The sequence below is a fragment of the Nomia melanderi genome, chromosome 2 (assembly GCF_051020985.1).
Source record: "Nomia melanderi isolate GNS246 chromosome 2, iyNomMela1, whole genome shotgun sequence".
Classification (NCBI taxonomy): Eukaryota; Metazoa; Arthropoda; class Insecta; order Hymenoptera; family Halictidae; genus Nomia; species Nomia melanderi.
In genome coordinates this window covers 27,037,181-27,061,511 of record NC_135000.1, presented here as the reverse complement: position 1 = coordinate 27,061,511, position 24,331 = coordinate 27,037,181, and the positions used below count along the sequence as shown (strand labels likewise).

The 24,331-nt window shown below is 46.0% G+C and overlaps 5 protein-coding genes across 13 annotated transcripts in view; all 5 read left to right on the top strand.

Moving 5' to 3' along the window:
• The first annotated feature begins 74 nt into the window (after nucleotides 1–74).
• On the top strand, nucleotides 75–7,011 carry RIC-3 (RIC3 acetylcholine receptor chaperone). 4 transcript variants are annotated; one of them, XM_031991328.2, is made up of 9 exons: nucleotides 76–229; nucleotides 451–723; nucleotides 952–1,305; nucleotides 1,746–2,008; nucleotides 2,077–2,269; nucleotides 2,576–2,715; nucleotides 3,716–3,873; nucleotides 3,942–4,128; nucleotides 4,736–7,011. In XM_031991328.2, the coding sequence occupies exons 2-9, from the start codon at nucleotides 579–581 to the stop codon at nucleotides 5,315–5,317; spliced, it is 2,022 nt and encodes a 673-aa protein (XP_031847188.1). In that variant the 5' UTR covers nucleotides 76–229; nucleotides 451–578; the 3' UTR covers nucleotides 5,318–7,011. The 4 variants fall into 4 exon arrangements, with proteins under 4 accessions (XP_031847193.1, XP_031847188.1, XP_031847192.1 ...); XM_031991332.2 differs by lacking the exon at nucleotides 2,576–2,715 and adding an exon at nucleotides 3,067–3,116 and having other exon boundaries at nucleotides 77–229; XM_031991331.2 differs by lacking the exon at nucleotides 2,576–2,715 and adding an exon at nucleotides 3,064–3,116 and having other exon boundaries at nucleotides 77–229.
• Nucleotides 5,553–8,197, top strand: LOC116433341 (mitochondrial inner membrane protease subunit 2). 4 transcript variants are annotated; one of them, XM_076364969.1, is made up of 3 exons: nucleotides 5,553–5,699; nucleotides 7,528–7,932; nucleotides 8,006–8,197. In XM_076364969.1, exons 2-3 carry the CDS (start codon nucleotides 7,600–7,602, stop codon nucleotides 8,195–8,197), a joined length of 525 nt encoding a protein of 174 aa, XP_076221084.1. In that variant the 5' UTR covers nucleotides 5,553–5,699; nucleotides 7,528–7,599. The 4 variants fall into 4 exon arrangements, with proteins under 4 accessions (XP_076221084.1, XP_076221085.1, XP_031847196.1 ...); XM_076364970.1 differs by having other exon boundaries at nucleotides 5,560–5,699; nucleotides 7,511–7,932; XM_031991336.2 differs by lacking the exon at nucleotides 5,553–5,699 and adding an exon at nucleotides 7,187–7,383 and having other exon boundaries at nucleotides 7,511–7,932.
• A 23-nt stretch (nucleotides 8,198–8,220) lies between these two features.
• LOC116433340 (KICSTOR complex protein ITFG2) lies at nucleotides 8,221–10,277 on the top strand. The gene is made up of 6 exons (XM_031991334.2): nucleotides 8,221–8,367; nucleotides 8,435–8,651; nucleotides 8,716–8,975; nucleotides 9,033–9,673; nucleotides 9,744–9,978; nucleotides 10,039–10,277. Exons 1-6 carry the CDS (start codon nucleotides 8,221–8,223, stop codon nucleotides 10,216–10,218), a joined length of 1,680 nt encoding a protein of 559 aa, XP_031847194.1. The 3' UTR covers nucleotides 10,219–10,277.
• Nucleotides 10,278–10,581: 304 nt separating this feature from the next.
• LOC116433343 (sodium-coupled monocarboxylate transporter 1) lies at nucleotides 10,582–19,540 on the top strand. 2 transcript variants are annotated; one of them, XM_031991340.2, is made up of 9 exons: nucleotides 10,582–10,777; nucleotides 11,716–11,937; nucleotides 12,713–13,058; nucleotides 13,892–14,046; nucleotides 14,237–14,377; nucleotides 14,455–14,563; nucleotides 14,716–14,937; nucleotides 15,035–15,543; nucleotides 15,612–19,540. In XM_031991340.2, exons 2-9 carry the CDS (start codon nucleotides 11,717–11,719, stop codon nucleotides 15,703–15,705), a joined length of 1,797 nt encoding a protein of 598 aa, XP_031847200.1. In that variant the 5' UTR covers nucleotides 10,582–10,777; nucleotide 11,716; the 3' UTR covers nucleotides 15,706–19,540. The 2 variants fall into 2 exon arrangements, with proteins under 2 accessions (XP_031847200.1, XP_031847199.1); XM_031991339.2 differs by having other exon boundaries at nucleotides 10,599–10,932.
• A 2,370-nt stretch (nucleotides 19,541–21,910) lies between these two features.
• LOC116434010 (uncharacterized) overlaps nucleotides 21,911–24,331 on the top strand; it is a 42,030-nt gene continuing 39,609 nt past the window's right edge. Inside the window, exon 1 of one of the 2 annotated variants that reach the window (XM_076364328.1) lies at nucleotides 21,911–22,590. Coding sequence is in view for 1 of the 2 variants with exons in the window: in XM_076364327.1 (XP_076220442.1) it covers nucleotides 23,244–23,375 (132 nt within the window). In the remaining variant the exon portion in view is untranslated. Of the gene's footprint in view, nucleotides 22,591–23,194; nucleotides 23,376–24,331 lie in introns of those variants that run through there. The other variant, XM_076364327.1, reaches the window with a different exon arrangement.

Below are 24,331 nucleotides of genomic sequence, written 5' to 3'. Positions count from 1 at the left end.
TATTTTTGTCTTTCTCCTATCAGGCAAGGTCCCTCTCCTTGCTCGTGTGACATTGCCAGAACCTGCTATTTCTGGCTAGCTTTTTGGCTCATTCTTGTAACAAGGAAAATGTGTTGGTTTCAAGACAAGACGTAGGAATTTTGATTAAATTGATTTACATACAGATGTAACATATGTGCGACATTATTTTGGTATTGCTGTTGTCAATTATTCAGCATCTAAGTACAAGGTAATACAAGTTTTGCCAAGTACACTTGTGTTAATCTGTTATTTTTAAATATTTATTTCTCCATGCAACTCATTCTGTCATACAGATTGCTTTTAAATGAAGAGATCTTTCATTTTTGTATATCTTTTTTCAAATTTCGATATTTTAATTTCAACATTCATAAGTTTAGAATAAATAATTTGGGAGCAAAAGCTAATAGAGACAGCCCTGTTCCATGACAGAAATAGCAGGCGACAGTGCGCTGTGTCTTCCATCCGCTCGCGATCCCTGGACGTGATAGCGAAAGATTCGCGATCATTGTACCTTTTATCGAAACTGCGAAAGCTACACGAACGACGAATTTACGAAAATGGCCGAGATAACGGACTTTGGGCCGAGAAAGACGATTTTTATTCTGGCCATTGTGGCCGGCTGTTTTGCGGTATTGTGGCCGAAAATTTTCTATCCTATGCTCACAGCATCTGTCACACCACATCACACATCTGATAGTTCAGGTAAGACTTTCATATACATCTTTAAATCTAAATATTAGGGATACGTTTATGTAGAAATTGTATATTTTATCTATAAATCTCACAGAATTATTGGTAAAAAGTTTACTTATTTAAATGCAATTGCATCAAAATGCACATTTTCTTCTTTTATGTTAATTATTCATGTAATATGACAATTGATAGACTCTCCTTTAGTATCAATCAATTATGTTCATGTATATTTGTCAGCTTGCTGCGATGTAATATTTGAAAGCGATGTCACTGCGGGGGATATTATGCAGGAAATATGCCAGAACATATTGAAGCATCATCAAGTAGATCCACGTGTAAGAGATGTATTGAAAAGTTTAAAACTGACAGCTCAGAGTGCTAATTTATGTAGAGAAGAAATTTTAGCCAGATGTGGTATAGATTTGTCCACATTTCTCGCGGATAGAGAACGCTTGGGAAAGACTTACAAACAAGTTTTGGAAGAAATCAGATCATTTAATAGTTCCCTTTGCCTTAAGATGCAGTTTGGTATACCCCTTGCTCAATTAGGAACCCCACATCTTATCAGATATCATATTTTAATGCCGCACAGTAAGGATTACAAAAGGTTTTGTTGAAAACTTCTGATGATTGAAACTAATAAGACAATAGCATGCTCATCTTTGATAATGTTTTAACAGAAACTCTATTAATATTTACTAATATTACTAAATTGATAAATTTACAACTATCTGGAAACATGATTTCGATACTAATAATTTCACAAATTATGTATAGAAAGCAGATTCAAGTTATCTCTTTTGCCTTGGCAAGTTGCCAAAAGTGCAAACATAACGACTGATGTGTAGATGGGTATAAGTTTGGCCTATAGTCATAGTTGGAAATACATCCTAGTAATGACCTCTTCCACTGTTCATGAAAATTACAGACTAACATTGATCTTATAAATCTTAATAATAGTGTAGTACATATGTAACTTAGTTTTAATTCTGCTTATTTTATTTACATGTACTGATCAATCAATGTTTTAGGCACAATACACCAAGAACGACGAACACCTCCTCATGCAGGAGGCTTACATCCTGCATTGAGAGAACGTGGAAGGGCCATACCTTCCTCTCACATTGTGCCAAAGGTAACAGATAGACCTGATCATGTTATACCAAAAATGAGGCCACCCTTGGGAGGTGCAGGTCATGTTGTTTCTGCACCAAAAGGAAATGGTACAATGGGAATCATTATGCCCCTGTATACTTTAGGCATTGTACTGTTTTTCCTATACACAATTGTTAAGGTAAATATTGCAAGGATATTACTCCCATGTAATAGTAGACTAAAAAAAGAATTAACTGCTTGTTTTAGGTGTTGAAGAAAAATTCGGATAGTGAAATTATTTCAGAATATCCTGGAGCTGCAGCAGAAAAAGAATTCCGAAAGATGGTATTCAGTCCCGAAGCCTTTGCTACTGCAATGACTGGTGGCACGTTACATTACCGCAAGGAAAGATCAGAGTCACCTCACAGGCCTCCACCCACCATAGAGGAGCTGAAGGATCGTAAGTTTTCTCTATGTTTATAAAAATGATTAATGACACTTGATTTACATCATCATTAATGCAGTGTTTTCCTTGAAAGCTATTTCCTTTAAAGAAATACTGAAAAATAAGGTACATGTTTTTTTGAGTATCTAATCAGATTTTTAAATGGTGTTGCATGATGCAAGGTTTGCACAATTAGAACACACACGTATTTACTCTATAAATTTAACCGGAGAAATTGTTAGTCTAAAATTATAAATACTATAAGTACTCGTGTACATCCTCTGAACACATTTGGTGATGTTATACATGCTGGAACACAAGAAGCGGCAGGAGACATAGAGATAGATCAACTGAGACGACGTTTGGTCGAGACGGAAGCAGCCATGGAAAGAATTGTTGTCCAGATGGGCAACATATCACGTTCAGTTATGCATAGTCCAAGCTCACAACAAGAACTCAAGGTTTACTAGACTAATTTTGAAGCAGTTTACATTTTCAGTTTCTTAGCGTTTAGAAATATGCACGTTGTTGTGTTCTGATTGCGTTTCAAGCTTTACCTATCCTGATGTACATTATATACATATTGTACATTTAGTAAGAAATCGTCAAAATTTTGCTTTCTCTTCTTCTATATTTCAATGCTTCTGGATAACCGTTTCTAAATCATTGATAATTAATATTTTAAATGTCCGTCTGAATGAGAAATGCGTGCTCATATTTTAGCTGAGTGAAATACTCGTTATAAGCATTTAAGTCAATGAATTTATCAAGTAATAGAATATTCAGTTCTTATTTTTACATTTAAATAGTAGATGGACCTCCAAAGTCCCATGGTCTGGCAGGGGTCGATCGCTCATCTAAGGTATATTCTTTGCCTCAGAAATTTTCTAACAAGAGTAACCAAAAGTTTGTGAGAAGTTGTTCTGATTGAATTTCTACTTTTTCGCGAATCATAAAGTTACCGTACCGAAGACTCACATATTAGAATAATAAGAATTCGACTTTGATAATAACATTTAACGTTTTTAAGTAGTACTAGAATATATCAGTATAAAAAATGATACAAATACACATTGATATACGTAATTTTTGTTTGTATTGAACACACACTAGTTCATTTTTAGTGCATGGTAGCATATTTTTAGTAATTATCACAGATTGAGTCAAAGTTTTATAAATTATATGTTTTTCTGTTTTATTATTGCAAGTTCACTTACAGCAGTGTAGCATGGATTTTTTTTAGATGTGTTTATGGTCTGTATTTCATATGTAACTATTATTATGACTTCAGAATATTAAAAATATTTATTTTTACTAATTTGTTAATACGTACATTAACATCTTATAGTGCAGCATTCATTAAACACTGCAGCATTTATACTTATTTTATGTAAAAATGTGTAATTATGTTTTCAAAGCAGTGATGTGTACAGTTATTCATTTAAATAATTTAATTTTCAGGACGATATTATTGCCGAGGCCGAACTTAGGAAAGCAGATGAAGAAGTAGCAAACATAGAAAATTCACCAACCGTAAAAGTTATGGGTATGGAAATGACAGCTAGTTGCGAGGGTAAGGGTAGTAGGCCTACTACTCCAATAATACCCATTCCGCCAAGGTAATAATCATTCCAGAAACATATTTATTCCGTTAGAACTTCGAGTGATCGGTTCTAAATAATTTTAGCCCAGTCGAGAGGGAGAAAACACCGCCTAAACCTATCTATTTAGAAGGCGCATTACCTCCACAGTGCGAATTACTCGTAACTGATTCAGAAACACAAGCACAAAAAGCAGAAGAAGATGCAGAAGCACCTGTTGTACTCTCAGGCAAAATGACCCTTTCCCTCATCAGTTTCGACCAAAATGCAGCTGTAAGAAAATATTAGAATTACCAACAGAATCAAATGAATCTGCGGAGCCTTGTTTTATTTGGTGATTCTTTTATTCATTTAATTGTTTGCTTTTGCATAAATTACCCAATAAGAGAATTGTATATATCTCAGAAATTCTATCGTCTAACACAAAAACAATGCTAATTTACTATTAGAAAACAATTACAAGCATAAACACTATGTTTCGTTGTAAATATTAATGTATCTTTTATACTATACATTGGATATGTTGCTAATCTACTAATTTTGGTTTGAGATAAAACGTCACACATTTCACACGTTTATTACTATCATCACATATATGTATATCTACGAATTCCTGAACATATTAACAGTGTTTAGTTAGTTTGGAACTAATACAAGTTTTTACTGAAGTGATCTTAACGATATTGACTTAGTGGAACTAACTAAACGCATTCAACAATTACATATATACTTGCTACACTTAATTCTTTATTTATTTTGTTTATATCGCAATCCTACAGAATCTACAGTTTGTACACACACCATCTTATTACAATTTAGACATTAAGTTTATCATGCAACAGTGAAAATAAAAGTATTTAATATCGTTTCATTAAATTAGGAATTTGAAGAAGAAAATCAAGAAATACGGACAGCAGATGTAACAGTTTTGAATGCAGACGATACAGATAGGGCGCCGAAAATTGACTCCACTGCAGAAAGAGAACAGGAAGAAGTACAAGTTAACGGCGAAGCTGAAAATGATGTGAATAAACAACAACAAAAGCAAGAACACGAAATGGAAGTAGAAGACGAAGAGGATGAAATTGAAGAGGAAAAAGAAGAGGAAGAAGAAGAAGATGAAGAAGAAGATGATGAAGAAGCTGCTGATGTTGAAGCAAGCGAAGAAGAAGAAGAAGAAGACGAGGGAGAAGACGAAGAAGATGAAGTAGACGATGACGAAGAAAGAGAAGAAGATGCGGATGTAGAATACGAAGAAACAGAGGAGGAAGATGGCGAAGATGAAGAAGAAGTAGAGGAGAAAGTGGACGAGGACGATAAAGAGATGGACGAATACGAAGAAGAGACTGAAGAAGAGGAGGAAGTCGAAGTTGAGGAGGACAACGAGGAGGTAGAAGAGGATGAAGACGAAAACGAGGAAGTGGATGAAAGTGAGAGTGGCGAGGAAAAAGAAGACGACTAGGTGAACGAGGAGCGAGACAAAAATATGGAAGAAAAGGGTAAAAGAAGCTAACAAGAAATTCAAAAATTCGTTGATCAACAGTTTGAATTGGTGAATGATATTAACGAAATAAACAGCAAAGGGAATGGAAACAAGAAAGCCACGGATGGTTGCAAAGTCGGTGCTAAAAACAACGAAATGAATCGAAGTTTCAAACACTAATGGGAAAAGTGAAGTAACAAAGGACAGGGATAAAGTTAACGGGTTGCCTTACAGTGAGAGGACTATTTGGAACGGGACGAACCAAAAATGATAAACCTATAATTGATTGAATCAGTGTTTACCAATCTTCAAGAATCATGTGCCGCAATAAGGATGGAATATAATCGAATGTTTGAGAAAAGTAAGGACAAACATTGAAAATGTTGATCAAGCACTGCCAAACACTTAATACGTTCATAAGACTCGGATTTATTGCATGCTTGAATTTTTGCCTGTTGTACACCCTGTATTTCATTGAATCGGAAATTTCATCAGAGGGGCCAAGTAAGAGGCAGTGCTTTATGTACGTGTCCAATAGTGTCATTGTTTACAACTAACGAGACTGTTACGGTATTCACTCCCTATTAAATATCGTGATTGGCAAGCACTGATCTACATGCTTGTGCACATACCAGTTATTTGAGTTTAATACTGTGCCAGTATTTTTTATCACGACAAATCCCCTTGATAACTTTTGTTGTTCATTTTTTTTAACGTTCAACCATAATCAGTTTTATATCGCATTCTACGCGTAGTATTCGCGTTTTGTTTCAATGGAAATTTTTGTAAGACCGTAGTGTATAGGATCATTTAGTCAGTAGTGTATTGTCATTTTCATACCTATGCTTGATCATGCAATTCTACGATATATCGAGTGCAATTCCAAAGAGTAATCTCTATTATTCTAATGTACGATCGTGCGACGGTTACCGTGTAAGAACAAATGAAATCGAAAGACAAGTAAAAACTAAACGTAATACCTCTTCAAAGCCAATAAATATAAATAATTTATTTAGTTGCATGATATTCCACGAAGAAAAAATGTTAATAATGCATTGTAATGATCACCATTCATTTTCTCTCGCGTAATTAATATGAAACGAAATTGTTAGTACTGTTATAAATTATCTACGAATAGATAGAAATGATTGTCGAATCATAACGAGCAAAAAATGCGGAAAATTGTTAAATTTACAAATTATATAGAAAATATATGTACATTGAAAGAAAGATAATTTTGTAGTTGTTATTTACATCGTATCGAAACATTAACAATTTTTAACGAGAAGTAAGTATTTTTTGGATTATTTCTGTTAGACAGAGATGCCGCATTTTTTGTAATTATAAACGGGACACTGAACGTTCATTTCGTGTAGGTTTTAAATTAATCCAATCTTATATGTGCTAAAACATGTCTTATAGCTTTGATACCACAAACGATTCTAATTCAGATGCCTATAAATAAAATCGAACGATAGTTTTTATAAATCTGTTTTCGAACACATTTATTTAGATTATTATTAAACTGTAAGCATGTTAACGATCGTATTGTTCTTGTTACTACATATCTTTATCTATTCACTGCGAGAATAAATCTATTTAGGCTTGCATACTTTAGAGCCATAGTCATCTTCAATATTGTTGTTAAAAAAAATAAATCATATTATAATAAAGACATGGTTTTATTTTATATTTTAATTCCATAAATAAACTTGCAACGAAATTTTGTTTTCGACACCTTCGATAAATCAAGTTTCAATTGTAATATTCTTTTGCAATAATTTATTTTTCATTTCATCAATAATATTTACAACTAAATAAACCGTGTAATTATGTAATACGGCACTAGCTCCATCTACTACGTTTAAAATAGCGTTGTAACCTATACACAATTCTGGTTCAAAGCTTGATGAATGATAGGACTTGTTTGTCTTATGTATAATAAAATTCCACGTTTTAGCCCAAATTCTACGGTATTAAAGGATTCTTTAAAGTAGCATACTATTATTTACCAATCATCTAACAATTTCTTACTTATGTGCAAGGTATACGTTTACGTTATGTATATCATATACATCTAATCCCGAAAAGATTGTATTATTTTATAATCATCGAGTTAAAAATTGCCTTTTATCTATACCTATTCATTTACGTAAGATGATCGAGAAATAGTTCATTCTGTGTTGCAGAGTGAAACATGTGCGTTATTGAGGACTTCTAATTAATAAACGTGGTAAAATTGACAACATGTATTTACGAGTATGGTAAACCGGGAGGTGACTGGGACATACAAAGTGCGACATTTGGTTCGCGGTATTCTATGTGGTATCCCCATAGCGGTTACCATTTTAGATAGAATTGGTTACATAGCCAAGGTCGATGGAATTTCTATGCAGCCTACCTTAAATCCAGACACATGGATACATGATTACGTTTTCTTGAATCACTGGGCACTCCAGTCCGAAGGCATTCAACGTGGTGAGGTGGTAGCCCTCATATCGCCTAAAAGACCAAATGAAACTTTGATTAAACGTGTCGTGGGTCTTCCTGGAGATATTATATGTAGTCGTGGAAGTTATGGACAAATCCTAAAGGTATTTGAGTATACTTTTTTGTACACCTTTATCTTTCTTGTTTAAGGAAATAATATAAACATCTGTTTATTAGGTACCCGAAGGTCATTGTTGGGTAGAAGGAGATCATACCGGATGTTCTTTGGATTCAACTACTTTCGGACCAGTTTCTCTTGGTTTAATAACTGCTAAAGCTACCTGCATTGTATGGCCACCAAAGCGCTGGCAATTTTTAAATCGTACCACGTTGAATCACAAGTTTCAACTGTATTTAGCAAGAGACTAAAGAGAAAACTTCTGTTATGAAAAATGAGAGCCGTCAGTTTCGTGAAACGGTTGCAATGGGATTTGCCTGGGACTGTGTGCAGACATGGATTAACAATAGGAGATCTTGATAACGATGGCGACAATGAATTAGTCGTTGGCACTGCAGAGGGAGAGTTGTATATTTTTAAAGTGAGTCTTTCATTTATATGTAACTTTCCATAGGAAACTTTTATACTTGGAAACTCTTTATGTTTAGGGATCAGAGTTGTGGCAGAAAATACCTGGTTTAGGCCTAATCACTAGTGTAGCTATAGGAGATATCTTTAATTACGGTAGAAATGCATTGGTCGTGATATGTGGAGATGGTTGGGCTCATATTTTTTACAGCCCAAGATCCGTTAACCCCAGTTCCATCAATGCAACTTCTTCTCAGCAGTCTGCCAAAGAAACATCGGATCAGGACAACAGTAAAGGTGAGTTACTTTGTACCCCATTCTGTCTCAGAGTAAATACACTTTGCACATTTACATTCTACAGATCAAACGGATGGGGGCAGCGAAACGAACGAGATGACCGGCAAAATGGAATGCGTTCACGTACAAAGAATTCCAACAAACACGAAGGTGGTGTTGATAGCAGACGTCGATAGAGATGGTGCTAATGAAATGATACTGGGCCTGACCGATCGTGTAGTCAGATCCTATAGGTGGTCGAGCAATCTAGAGTTGGGTAGAGGAAAATTAGTCGGTTTGAATAAATGGGAGTGTGCCAATCAAATAGGGACAGTGACATTACAGGTACGACCAGCCTAGATAAAAATCAATTTCACGATAAGACATTCAATTTCTGTTCAGCACACGGCGGACGGGACGCCGACCTTATTGGTTGCTCAGCCTGGTGGAACCTTTATGCGAATTAAGTGTAATCCTAAGGAGTGTCACTTAGAAGACGACGCTCATAAAACAGACGATGAGTCAGCGGCGAGCTGCGTGGATTACCAAACGTTGGGCATATCGCGAATGCGTAATCAAAATATTTCCACGGAAATCATAGGGGATTTGGAATCCACGACGGTGGAGAACAAACCACCATCCAAAGAGACTACGTCTAAAGAGAACGCGTCGAGTGAAAATCAACGTGGCGAGAATTCAACGTGCCAGTCGACGTCGGAGGGTCATGGAACGAACAAAGTCACCGAGAAAACTGACTCGACGAACGTAGATCAAGTCGACGGCAACATCTTAGGAGGAAATGTGATTCTCGGCGATTACGAGGCGAAGCCGGAGAAAGATACGTTACTGCCCACGTACAAAGACTTCTCTCGCCAAGACAACGGCAACAACAACAACAACAGCAACGACGCTGAAACTCTAAGGCGGAAGAATGAAGCTAGAACTCAAGAGAACGTCGAGCCAAGTTCACCGCGAGGGAAGCCTTACGCTCTCGCTACTCTAGATGGAACAATAATGCTGGTTAAAGACGAAGTTATTTTATGGCAAGTGTCTAAAGCTGATTTCCTCTGGCGGTTAACGATTCTCGCGTGATCTGCGACAGTTTCCTTCCAGGTCCATGCAAGTGGATCATCTGATATTTGCCCTATGTCGTTTGGATGTGACCGGAGACGGCTCGGACGAGATAGTGGCCTGCGCTTGGGACGGCCAGACTTATATTCTGGATCAGCAACGGAACAGCGTGCGCTTCCAATTCGAGGAATCGGTCAGAGCGTTCTGCACGGGGAACTACAACGTTTCGCCCGGCGTCTCGACACCCTGCCTCGTGTACAACACTTTCAACAATAAGGTAATCCTTTATTCTCGAAAATCTTCGGATAAGTGAATGGTAATGGTGGACCGTTTACAGATTTTCCTCTACTACGACGTAACGCTTCCAAGTATGACGATCAGACCTCTGAACCCGTTGGATCTGCTCGATCTCGAGGAGAAGAAGGCTTTCGACGATCTCCTGGCGGGTTGCAGCGACGCGGAAAGACCGCAGAGGATGCAACAGTTCACGGAATGGCTGTTGTACGGGGCATCTTGACGACGTGTACTCTGTATAGGCTAGATGTGTTAAGGGAAATATACATGTATATATTTAAATGTCCACGTATTCCTTGGAAACCGTTTATTTTGCCGTTGCGCATGGCGTTGCACAGGCTTTCGCGTGTACACGCTCGAGGAAGCCGCGCTCTTTCGAAGTGTTTGTACAACGTCCAACGGATTTATTGCTCGCATTAGTGTATCTTTTCTATCCACGGGTGTAGCATTCTTTCCGTATCGACAGGATACGGCCGGTTGTCGCAACTTTCGTCTCGTTCCTTCTCTTATCGCGAAGGATATATGACCGACGAAAAATCCTATAAATTTTTCGGCGGGAACGTCGAGACGGCCCCGGGTTGTGTAGAATAACCCAAGGTTCGGCGCGAAGACGCCGATTTAAGAATGCCAACCTATTTGCGGTACAACACGGTAAACAGAGCTTTATCAGCGTATCGTAAATTCATCTGGCGAACGCTGAAAATCGGTTAAACATATAGCATCGGCCCGGGACGTCACCGTTGCCAGTGGGAATGTGGATCTCATCGAGTACTTTTCCGAAGGTTCGCAATATATCGCTGCGCTACACGGTGCCCCGTGCGGTTTAGTTTCGGTTTAGTACGGTTTCGAAATCCCTCGAGCCAATAATTAATCTTCGAACTGCCGGCCGAGAGACGTTCACGGGACCCGTAATCGGCTAGAGACAGGAAATTAAAGCGTGAGTGTCGTAAATATCGCACCGTTCTTATTTTCGCGGCGCGCGTATGCGAATTCATATACAGTGGCGTTCAAAAGTTCACGGACATGTTTTTGGAACTATCCTTACACTACGAACGCTTTAACTATTCGTTGTTACCGCGTACAAAGGACACGCTCCACGAGAGGATACTGTAAAACAATCAACACCGTTTATTCTTTATACATTCTCAGAAATAAATCATTCAGCGTATTCAAAGATCTTCAGAGCAGAGTGTGTTTAAAAAGGAAAATAATGCTTTTTTATTGTAATAATTATTCGATCTTTAGTATTCAATATATTACACTTAGTATATCGTGATTGTACTCTCTGCATTAGTTACAGCGCATCGATGCGACATGGATTCGATTCCAAAAACGATCCTGCCGGGAACTTTTGAACGTCACTGTATGTACGCGCGCGGGTAACGCCGATAGTCGAACGCGCGAGTGAACGCCCAATTAAACCGGTATGCGCTTTCACGCGTGGCAAAAAATTCATTTTCATTCGATTACGGGGAGAACCGGAAGTGCCGTGTAGTCCCTTATCCTGCCGGGGCAAATTTATGTCCTTTTCTATATAAATTCAAATGAAAGACGAAACCAAGAGGAAAAAAGGAGGAGGGACCGCGCGCGGGATACGCGGAGCGAAATAAAAACGAGCCACCGGGGGTTTTAGGCTGGACGAGTCCGCGGAGCTCAATCGAGTGGCAAATGTCGGCGCGCTGGGCGCGAGTATAACAGAGAACTGTTCGATTAATTCTAGAATGGCGGAGAACGAGACGGGGCCGGACATGCTCGGGCATCCGCTCAGGCAGCTCACGTTCGGATGGACCGACTACACGCTTTTCAGCGGCCTGCTGGGGGTCAGCGTTCTGATAGGGATTTATTTCGGCTGCTTCGGCAAGAAACAGGATAATACCACCGAATATTTGCTCGGAGGGAAATCAATGACTTGTTTCCCGGTTAGCATGAGTCTGGTAGCAAGGTAGACAATTTTCAGGGTGAGATCCCTGGGACCCCTCGTATCCGAATCAGGGAGACGGACGCGGTCGGACGGTCTGTTCCTTCTCGGTGGTAAATTTCGTTCGTTCAAGCATTTCGCGTTTAATCGTCGAGTCGCTTAGAAGTCGATCTGTCGATACTTTCTGATTTTTCGAAATTTTAACGGAGTGAATAATATTTTGTTTAGTTATTAATGGATTTAGTCGTCTCTTCGTTTCTTTTAGGGTAAAAAGCCCTTCGTAGCTTCTGAATATGTTGTATAATCATTTCAAATTCATTACATGAATTTCCTCAGTTTTTGCTTTTTCGACTTAACCGCGTTGTCTTGTGAGCGTCTTGATTATTCGCTAGAAATATACGTTTTCCAATGAGTTGTAGACGTTCTTTGAAATGGACTAACGAGGAAACATACTTGAACGAAGAAACGAATCTATTTTCTTTCAATATTTCACCGAGAGTCATCTCCCGAGTGCAAAGGCTTAAACACGGATCGCACGAAGGCTGAAAGTTAAATTAAATTCGATTTCTTTTCGACCGTTGAACAACAGAAATTGTTCGAGACACGTTACGGCGAGGAGTTCCGTGATACGACGTCGCGATCAAACTTCATTCGGTCGAATCGTTTATTACGGGTAGATTGTTATTCCGATAATTTTAGGGTATTCGTATACGAGGGTCTCCCTTGTACGCTGACTTATCGAGATACATCGATTAGAATGATTAGCCGGGCAATTAAACTGGCTCGTAATTTATTTCAGTCACATATCGGCGGTCTCTTTGCTGGCCGTACCCGTCGAGGTGTATCAATACGGCACGCAATACGCTGCCTGTATTTTTACGTCCTTCATATCGTGCGGCATCATCTCCATTATCTACATGCCGGTTTTCTACCAGCTCCAGCTGACCAGCACATTCGAGTATTTGGAGATGAGATTCACTAGGCCGGTCCGCACGTTCGCCTCGTTCCTCTACGCCCTCTCGTTGATCATTTACGTCCCCTTGATCATTTACGTGCCGGCGTTAGCGTTCTCCCAGGCGACAGCGATCAACCTGCACCTCGTCACGCCGGTCATCTGCATCGTGTGCATATTTTACACAACGATCGTAAGTAAACCCTCGAGGACTCATTCGCGGAAACGTCGTTCCGGCGAGGCGGGGTTAAAACGCTCTCAGATCGGAAGCTGATATTGTCGGGAACGCTTAAGGAAACTGTAAACTATTTGCCCGAATATCGCGATGCTCGCAGTTTAATCGTCGCGCGATAAGAGCAGCGTAACGACGGTAATATTAATAACAGTAACTTTAAAAACGTCAACGGGTCGCGCACATGTACTTACGCGCGGATACGATACGGAGAGATAAAAGCAAAAACCGTTTACGCCGCTTCGTCGGGGTATATTTCAACGGCGCGCCAAGAGGACATGACAAAATTCGGGGAATCGCTCGGGGAAATTTGGCATCTTCTATGAATGAATCACAGACAGCGATTTAACGCGGCATTACCGGTGCCGTTTGTGTTACTTTCGTATCAGTTTTTGCCGAACGATTACCTTGTTTACAGTGTCAACTCGCGCGTCACCGGTAGTTAACATCGCGGAACAACCGAGCGTTCGCGTAAAAATCGGGTTAATTTACGACGACGCTTCTCTTGAGGCTTCTCGAATGGATTTACCGTGGCACGGGGACGAATAAATAAGTCGACTCATCGATTTATAGCTCTACTAGGAACCGGCATATTTTCATCGTCGCGGGTTCGAGCGAGTGAAAAAGAGAGAGATCGCCGGGAAAGGGGTGAAGCGCAGGGAAATTGTGGCTCGTCGGGAGCGTTTTTCGCCCGCGGACGAGCCGGCGTTGAACGGTTCTCGTTTCACGGCGGATCGTAGAAAGTAACGAGAGATTCGCCTCGGGGATACGTCTCTTTCACTGGAAATTTTCAGGGCGGTTTGAAAGCCGTTGTATGGGCGGACACCGTTCAAATGACCGTAACGCTGGGAAGCCTCTTCGCCGTGCTAATGCTGGGAATCATTTCCGTCGGAGGTGTGGCCGAAACGTGGAGACTGGCGGAAGAGGGTAACAGAATCGTATTTTGGAAGTAAGCATCGACTCCATGGAACATTTGGAACTCGCGGCCCGTGCAAAGGACAGTCCGCTGTTTTTCACGCTTCAGAATGTTGCACGCTATTCGTGACCGCAAATATCGTTCCCTTTGCTTCTTCTCCTGAGTAGCTCGAACGATCGTGCGCTCGAGTAACACGAATTAACGTTATCGTTCCTTCGAACAGCATGGATCCCAGTCCGTTCGTCAGAAACTCGTGGTGGAGTATGTCGGTGGGTATGACGATGAATTGGTTGGCGGGCCTCGGCATCAGTCAAATGTCGATCCAACGATTCCTGGCGGTACCGAACATCAAAGAAGCACACAAGTACGTAGAATCGTTCTCCTATATGAAATAGTTAACGGTAAATCCATAACGAGCCGCGTTTCTCTTTATTTCCGTAGGGCAATCGGCTTTTTATCAATATGCCTGGTGGCCATAAAATGGGTGTCGGTGTTCACTGGGCTGGTAATGTACGCCAGGTACCACAAGTGTGACCCTATAAGCACTGACGTACGTCTCTCTTCTTATCTTTTCTCCTCTTTTCTTTTTCCTTCGTTCTCTTCTCTTTTCTTTCCCTCCCCTTCCGAAGCCGGGAGCGGAGCGGTACACGCCGGAGGCTCTCTTTATTTCCGAGAAATTTCAAAGAGTCAATTGGTTTCCAGGTAATCACGAGGAGCGACCAATTACTACCGTATTACGTGTTGGACGTTGCCGCGGGTATTCCAGGACTGCCCGGTCTCTTTCTGGCCGGTCTCGTCAGCGCCGGTCTTTCCACGATGAGCGCTAATTTGAACACAGTAGCTGGAACAATTTACGAGGATTTCATCGATCCCTGGTTGCCGGAGAGCAACGAGAAGGAGGGTAGGGCAGCGACGATCATGAAGGTACGAAAGGAACGTTACCCTTTCCCGTTTTACGTTTCGCGTTTTACGCGGACCATCGGGATATCGCCGAACGAGAAACGATCCCTGTAATTTCCAGGGTATCGTGGTCGTCGTGGGATTAGTGTGCGTCGCGCTCGTGTTTCTCGTCGATCGGCTGGGCGACATTTTCCAAGCTTCCCAGACATTGCACGGCGTCACGTCCGGCGCGATGCTGGGCATCTTCACTCTAGGAATGCTGGTGCCGTGGGCAACGTCGACGGGCGCGATCATCGGCGGACTGCTCTCCATGTTTCTCATGGTTTGCATGATCGTCGGTGCTCAGGTGAACGTGGCGAGCAAACGGTTGTACTATCCGCCGCTCCCCGCGTCCACGGAGGGCTGTTTCGCCGCGAACGGCTCGTTTCATCACACGATCGACAACCAGACAGTCACGAGTTCGTCGAGTCCCGACGAACAGCCTTTCATTCTGTTCACCTTGTCGTTCATGTATTACACTCTGATCGGTAGCATGATAGTGGTGGTCGTGGGCACCGTGGTCAGTTTCCTGTGCGGCCCTTCGGACTTGAAGGAGGTCGACAGAAATCACTTTCCTCCGATCGTTCAAAGGTGAGCGCGTTACGAAACTTCACCGGCGTGCCGCGTCAACTCACGCGAAAACCGTTTGATTCTTACAGATTTCTGCCGTCGAGAAAGTACACGGAGGTGCCGCTGCACTCGATACCGAACACGTTGATCACCAACCCGGAGAAAGAGAAGATCAGCGCGTGAACCGGTGGGGGGTCGTTGTTCCGATTCTCCTCCCGATATCGCGTTTCCGAGGGCGAGACAGAACGGAGCGTTGCTTTGCAAGCGAATATCGGTGCGGTGTGTTAAGAACAAATTCTCGCGCGATAAGCATCTACCGGGGCGGGGATCGGCCGGTACGGTCCCGTCCTGCTCGTCCCGAGAAAGCCGCGCATAACTGGTCCGGGCCCGTCCCGGGTTGAAAGCACCCATTAGGCACTCGATGAGGGTGTCAAATTGACTAGATTATATATCTGTCCCTCGCATCTCAATACAAACAACTCTCCCAAACATCTGGAGGAAGGATGCCTATCGGATTAGGGACCGATGCAAATGGGGAACGGTGATTTTTGTTGGCCGATCCGTCGAGTCCGGCCGAAGAAATCCGCGAAAGATCGATCGCGACGAAGGAGCCGCGGGGCGGCGATACACGTGTCCGCGGTCGTTCTTTCCATTCTACTCCGCGAAACTTAAGAAACACGGTCCAATTGGATGGAGTTACGAGCAATCCGAGCGAATTTATTTCCACGGCGTTTTCCATCGCGCCGCGAGTCCGTTTTCAATCAGGCGTACAGTTGTTTCGCGTCGTTATAAAAACTTCGCCGCCCTATAAACGGGCGGAGCCGTGCGCGATACGGTTCGGAAACTTGCGGCGCGATTTATCGCCGAACGGTTCACCGTTCCCGGTCACAATGGAGGAGAAGACTTTGGAGCTGCAACGAAAAATCGGCAACGGAGATATACGCGCGTATCCGTGTATAGATTACGCACAGGCAGACCCCGGGGAACAGCATAAAGGAGAAGTTTACGGGAATGGCTCGAGCGCGATATAATCGGTCACGGTTGACCGATCCGGATGCGTGGCAAACGCGGCTTTCTAAAGTATAGGCACCGCGATATTATTAAGTGTTAACGTTCGCATAACCGTCTGCGTTCCGCTCATTACGGCGAGGTACCGGTTCACGATACTTCCTTCGCGAAGCGTTCCAACGATCCTCTTTCTTTCTGCAAAAAAGTATCGTCCGGAGGTAGGGCTGGCGGCGGTCGACAACGAGATAAGGATCGCGCGACGACGCGCGCGACCATCGCGAGGGGACGGTTCGACGACGATGCGACTAACCCTTATCAAGGGGCTCGGGATGCCATCCTCGGCCTCGGAGGGACTTCGGCCGCCGACTGAAGGAGGAGGACGAGTCCACCGGGGAAACGGCACTTCTGTCTCGAACCGGAGGACCACATTCCACCGAACCATTTTATTTTATTGGACTGAAAGGTGTCAAATATAGGTGGTAAAGGCCCACCTACTTGCATTCCTGCCGGCGACCGTCCTTCTTTCTCCACGACCCGTTTTCTACGCGTAGCCCAAGTACTCGGGGAGGGGTGGAGGGCTGGACTCCGGCCCTCCATTGTGCTCCGGTGACAGATTTTTGACAGATTCCGTCCGATTCGGTGTCGAGTGACGGAGATCCGAGAGAGCCCGATATCTCGACGCATTCTCTCGCGGTTAACTAACATTCTACCCGAGTCGTTCGAGATAGATGTTTCGTGTTTGGTTAGGGAAACGTCGCGGTAGAACGTGCCGCGATCGTAACGAAGGGGTGGGCAGGGTGAAGCGTACAAGAAACGGGAAGCACGGTGTACGAGGCCCGACACCGAAGCCTAAACGAGGTGCTCCGGGAATCGCACGGCTGGATGATTTTCTAATCAATAAGAGGCGAGGATGCGATCGTTCTCGTATAACCGAAGATTAACATACCGCGACGAGGAGAAGAGCAAAAGAAAACGGACCGGGCAGAGTTCCTACTCTGGAAGGCAAAGGGGAAAAAAGAAGAGTATCCGAGGAGAAACGAGGATGGCTCGTACGCACGGTTATATAGAGGAAGCTACTGGACGCGACGCGACGCGACGAGACGAGACGAGACGAGACGAGACGAGACGAGACGAGACGAGACGCTGCCAACGTTTGGCTTAGGTTCTAATCTCTCCCTCTTTCTTCCTCCTTGATCGTTCCTCGTCCTAGTGGAACCGTACCACGGGGTTCCCCGGTTTTTGTGAGGCGACGGTATACGCGCAAAAGCGCATAAAAGCTGAGGGGGCCGTACGGTGTGGGATACGGCTTATTTCAGCGACAATGCTTAGGGCCAGGCGCGAGCATAAAAGAGCATAATGCACCCTGCTAACGTGAAAATTATTCTGTCAAACATTCGGACGTCGGATTACGGCGGCGACCTCGTGTCCTCCCAGGACACGCTTGCTTTTTCAGAAAAGGCACGGTTAACGGATACACGCATACGTATACGTCCCCGTATAAACGTATACAGAGTATACGAACACGAACGCGCGCGCCTGTGCGTGTCGCGTGTGCTGGACGCTGCCGTGCGTGTGTGTATACGTAGACCGTGCAGATGCCGAAAGGATTTCTCGGTCAACGAGACGATCGCTGATTTACGCGTCAACTCCGGACGGTGGCAAATTGGGAGGTCGTCCAGGGAACGCGAAATTTATCGATCCATAAAATCCGAATGTTATGCGGCATTTAAGGAAAGGGTGATGCTAACGCGATGATATAATTCACATTGCGCGGCTGGTATCTTGCCGGCGGTATTATTGTTTTTCCATGCTCACGCCTAGACCGCAACAGGATCTCCCTTTATTTCTCGTATATTTCGCTCGGTCGCTTGCTCGCTCGCTTGCTCGCTTGTTCGTCAGATCGGCCGCCTGCTCTCGCACCTTTATTTTCGTTCGCGTGTTATACGGCTATTTGCGTCCACAGCCATCCCCTTTCTGGCATCGAGTACGTAAACAGACTCTATGAAAATGAATGGCAAAGTCCGACCGTGTCTCGCACGCCTCTCGTGTTCTCGAAAGCGGAGTGCGCACCCTGGGGGAACGGGGGACGGCGAGATGCAATAGAAACCGAGATCGGCCGGGCTGCAGACACACGGAATATTGTGACATTTCTTTCTTGGCTGACATTGAATTTTCGGGCTGGCAACGCGGTGCCCCAACCGCACGCACGGTACACCCGTACCTATAGAATAGAACACGATATACCTATCTACCTACCACCCTCCCTCTCCTGCGCGCCAGGTTCCCCTTTTCCCTATACCGATACAACCGGCCGTACCCCGGCTGCTCGTACAAACAAACAAACAAGCAAACAAACGAACCAACGACCGAACGAACGAACGAACGAACGAATGCCTCCTGGTTCCATCCGTGAGGCTTACACCCGCCGCAAGGAATACGTGTCATCCCGTTGGAACGCTTCGTCGGACGTACGTCCACAATAGAATATTTTGATCCGCGATTCTCGGAACACCGCGTACGAATGAATTTCGCATTCTCTTCGCGTCGCGTGCACGCTGAAAGCTGCACGCGAGACCTACAGCAGTTTGCATGGAAATGCGTTCAAGGCGAAAACCTCGTTGCCGCGCCGCGCCGTGAGCACTCGAACAGTTAACCATTGTAATTAGTCTTCGGTCGCAAGGTATAAACGGAATCGCGAAAATTGGATACAGCGAGTTTCCAACGAGCCTTCCGATTCGACGGATCGTTCCTCGGCCGAGCCTCGCGGTCTCGTTTTTGTCGGAGACGTCTCGGACTCCCTTATCCAACTGTTGTAAAGATCACCGGCAAACCCCCTTGGTCACCGTCGGCCATTTTCCTGCGACCCCTTTGACCGTCCTCGTTTACCACCTCCTTCGAAGGACTGGGTGGTTTTCAGAGCGGCGATCGAAGTAGGCCGGAGGGTTCTAATCTGTCGGAAATTCTGTTTCGAGTCTGCGAGAGACAGTGGAAAAAAAATATATTACTTCGAAAGGCATATATTTCTTTATCGCGGCTTTATGACTGCTGTCATCGACTTTTTAAGAGTTATTATTATACGTCCTTAGGGGACATTGTCTCGGGCCAATAAATCTGCGGTTGGCCGTCCTTCGAGAGCCAAGAACCAAGTGATTTACGACCGGTTGGAAAGTTATCCGGGCAAAACGTTGCATCCACCGCTGCGATACAAGGGTGTCGAGAAGTGGCGGACGCCGGAAAAAGAGGAACGTTGTTCGTTATTCGAGCACGCCGCGCGCCAGACGAGCTGTCGGCTCGACGGCGCTTCGCCTCCAATTAACATTTCTCGTTAATGACGATCGCCGAGTTGCACGCGCGTCCGCGTAACGCCCCGGCACGATATTCTCGATTGTGCGTTCACGGCTGCCGTTTCCGTGTGTACGGGTTGTCCACGGTACATTACGCGGCACCCATACGCTCTCACGGACACGCCGATTCCGCGGTGGTGGTGCGGGCGGTGGTGGTGCGGGCGGTGGTGGTGTGGCGGTGGCGTGGCGGTGCGCGCTGCTGCAGGAGGCACCGGATAGTCGGAGGACGAGGTGTATATAGAGCGACGGAGGGAGGGAAAAGCGGTCGGAGAAGGACGGAGCGGATCTATAAAAAAGTCTTTTCCCCTACCCGACCGAAAGCTCACCCCGCCGGAGAGGTTCTCCCCTCGCGGAACGTAACGCGTAACGAATGCAACGTGCACCCTGCACTCTCGCTCCCCTTTTCCCTCCACTACGGCCGCGCAGCTCACCCCACCGCACGCGCTTCACATCGATCCCCCACCAGCGGCCACGCAATCCCCACCGCCCCACCGGGATCTTTATTTTTATCGCGGACGACCGGCCGCGAGGTACGTGGCGTGCATTCGCCACGCCCCTATCGCGTCCGTCCCGCCAATCGGTCGCCGCTCGACCGGCCATTTTGGTCCATGCGGAGGCTGCGCGTTCATTTCCCCTCTTTGTCTTCCAGCCGGCGCGCGGCGACCTTCGAGAGTGTGTGGGTGTTCCGACGGGACGGAGATGCTGCGCTCGCGTGCACCTCGCGCCGGCGCGGTGGTGGGGCTCGGAACGAACGAGGCGAGCGACCGCGAAACCGTGGCGCGGTTAGTGTTTCCCGAAATTTTTGAGAATTTGGGGACGCCGAAAGTAGAGCAGCAGCCGGGCCAGTCGGTTGTCGAAGGGGCACGGTTTTCGCGGTCCGGCGCGAGCGAGAGGTCCTAACAGACGCGGGCCAGGATCGGTACGGATCCCGCGGAATCGTGTGCGTTCCGTCTGGATAGTACAGCGGTGGGGGAACGGGGAAAGTAGGAGGAGGTCCGAGCGTATCGCGTCTCTCCCCCTTCGATATCCGTACGCGCAGAATTCGCGTACGAGTTTCCTCGTCCGTACACGCAGGACGAGAGCTACCGTTTAATGGCCCGTAATAACGAGACGGGAACGGAAAGAGGGTAAAGAGCGAGAACCTCGAACGTACGTTCACCTTTTATCAGCCGTCGAGTTCCACGTTTCGCTGGGGGAGTAGCGGGGTCGGAGGAACAACTCCGCGAGACGGTGGTGCGTTCCGCGTCCCTCGGGATTCGAGCCCCGTTAGATTAATCGAGACCTCTTTCTCGACGCGTCTCGACGGCGATACACACTCGTCCACGGTGGGAGGGCGAAAGAGTGGCTCCGTTTCCTCGTTACGCGTCACCATTAAAATTCCTCGCGAGTGCTCCATCGGAGAAAACCGTGGGTCCGGTAAATACACCGTGTAGAGGGACCAGGGGGAACGAGCAAGAGGACGGACCACGAGTCCGCACACACCTATTCGCCCTTTCTCTCCCCCCGTTTCGGCCCGTAGCGCTGCGTCGCGGTGCGTTTGTGTTGGCGCGCGCGTGTCCGTTGCCCACGGGATCGGTGGGGAATGCTGAGAGAGGAGGTAGGAGAACGAGGACCGAGCATTCGCGATATACCCTCCGTGCTTGGAATTTTTCTCCCCGGTCTCTCTTCGTGTGTGTTCCGTGCCGGTCGTGGCCGACCCGAACGACACAGGGAAATATAACGCTCCGCAGGGGTAGGGGGTTAGAGAGCCGTCCAAGGGAAGAACGAGTGTGGGCGAGCGAGCGAGCTAGCGAGAGATCGGGCACACACACGCGTGCGCGTGCACGCTCTCTTTTCCTCTCCCGCCGTTGGAATACGCGAGACTCGCGAGCACATCCTGGGGACACGGGGAACACGTCGCGCATCAGTGTTGGGCGGTACGTGCGTCCTGGTTCGGTGGAAGCTGGTGGGGAATACCAGGGAGAAGGTAGGAGGACGAGTCCGGAGAACGGAGGCAGCGCTATCGAGTGGCGGTACCAGGAAGCAAACCGCGTCGTCCGTCGTCGTCGCAGCCGCCGCCGCCGCCACCGGCGTGTATCGTCGTCGCCGAGAGAGAGAGAAGCCCGCTGCCGAGAGAGTATCCGAGATATCGCCGCTCTCGCGCGATACACACGGGCCTGTGACCGAAGTGAGTGTCACGGAACGAACGTTTTGCTCGAGGCTCGCGATCCGTCGGCAGCGCTACGCGCCACGATCCAGTTCCGTCTCTTTCGCCTCTCATCGCGGCCGAATCGAAATCCCGACAACCCCGCCGGCCTGGACCCGAGAGACCCGGTCCACGACCCGGTCACCGAGCAACCCCGTGACGATCCCCGTCGCGTCCAGAGAACCGGCGTCAGGCTAGAAGAGCGTCGTCCCTGCGGCTGTTGTCTCGCGACCAGGATACACCGTGTGTATAATACGTGATCGAAACACGACCGGGCCTCGCTCCGTTCCCCGAGACGCACCGCTCACGACTCCAGCTCGCGAATCGTACGCGCGCGTTTCGCGTGTGAAACACGACTGAGATACTCGACGAGACGGGGCCGCGAGTTCGGGAGTGAGAAGCAGAAAATCGGATTCGACGGAACCAGCGACGGTGAGACCTGGCCAAGACGGACGCGCCAGACCTCACGGCCGGATATCCTGCGGGGATCGACAGAACGCTGTATCGCCGGTCACTGCGGAATTGGAAAAGGTGAGGGAAACTACCCCGAACAGTCGACCGCGAGTCGTTGGAAGGAGCGTCCGAAACTATCAATCGGTAATCCGATTAGGAGAGGGTTCGAGCAAAGTGGCAAGGGTTCGAGTTTTGTTTCGACTCTATCTTTAATCCTTTCTGAACGCGAATATTCTACGCTAATAAGTATCGTTGTTGTAATTAAGTAGTCAAGCGCGTTGCGAGTTTCAGGCTCGCCGCGTCCCTTCCACCGACAACGCGAGACGTTAGATTGGTATAGATGGGTGGTAGTTCGTGAGGGACTATTGAAACGTTTCCAAATAATCGGGCCCGTCCCCTGCCGTGTGAAAACCACAACAATATTCCACCGTGCCGGTCAACGTTTCTCTGCTCGACCGACCGGAATCGTTAGCCGGGAAAATTAACGGTCTCGCAGGGGAACGTAGGCTTCGAGTCCCGATAGCGTCGAGTTTAATGACGGGGAATGTGTCCATCGGGCCATTGGCCTATGGAACGACGCGTTCAAATACCCTTTGTTGTAAACACTTGTAAATCCTGCGCGGCGGATTCTAGCGAAAGATCGAGGACGTGGCGTGTTTGATAACATTCCCCGCGACTCTGTCATTGTAAATCGCCGTCAGTACGTGGAAGCAGCAGCAGAGTTCGTTAGTATGTTTTCGCGGCCGGATTATCGTTCGCTGTGCTCTACGCGGCCCGATATAACGGAATCCCTTGTGGCATTGTGGAATCTATTCATCTATCGGATCTGGCTGGCTCTGGCCTCTTCAATCGAGTTTAATATGGTAAATATTTCCATGCGAGGACGATTCGAACGCGTACGCGATACCGTGCATCCTTCGCGTTCATTAATTAAACCTTCGTTATTCGGCCATTGAACCTGTTACGGTCCTGAATCCGAGCGAGAAACCTTTGACGATTTCACGACACGCCCTACGAATGGAGCCGGTGGTTAAAACGCTATCGCGATCCGCCTCCGAAATCAAGAATATTCTTCGCGTCTAAAAGGCGATCCGAAAACTATTAACATCACCTATGCCTCGTTTGCAAATGCTCGGGTCACCCGCCGCCGCGATTTAACCCATCGCGCTCCGTTTCGGGGCCTGGGCATTCTGTTTTTAATTATACTTTCTGTTACAGAAATATAATGATTAAATTCACGCCAACAGTTTACGTACGTTTCAATCGAGCCGAATGTATTTAGGTCGTTTCGCCGATCGCACGGCAACTTCGATTCGATTCAACTTGCAAAATGTAAATCGTAAGGATTACTCGAGCAGCGCGGAGTTAAGTCACTTCGCCCGAGTCGCGAACGAGCCACTCTAATAACGACTCGCAATTAAAGCGAACGATTCTTAAAATTTCACGTAGCATGGCTGATTAAAAAGTGGAGAAACGAGGGAGGTCTGCGTTCTGTTCCGAACGAGATCTACTTCTTTTTACGATCTCCGCGCGAATGATTTACGGTAACGAGTCGCAGGTTAAATTCGTTAATTGGCCGCAATTAACGAAACACCCAGTATCTCCTCCCTCTCTTGACGCGTTCGATCGTCTTTCGGCGGCTATTCAGAATCGGTTCTACCGTTTCTTTCGGGACCGACGCTCCGAGGCGGCGGTACACCACCGCGTGTATTTGTCCGAATATCGCAACGTCATCCCCGCTAATCGTCACGAAAAGTATGCTCGTACTCGTCCTTTCAATCGAGAAAGCTACCGCTGCTGGAAACGAGCGGAACCTCGT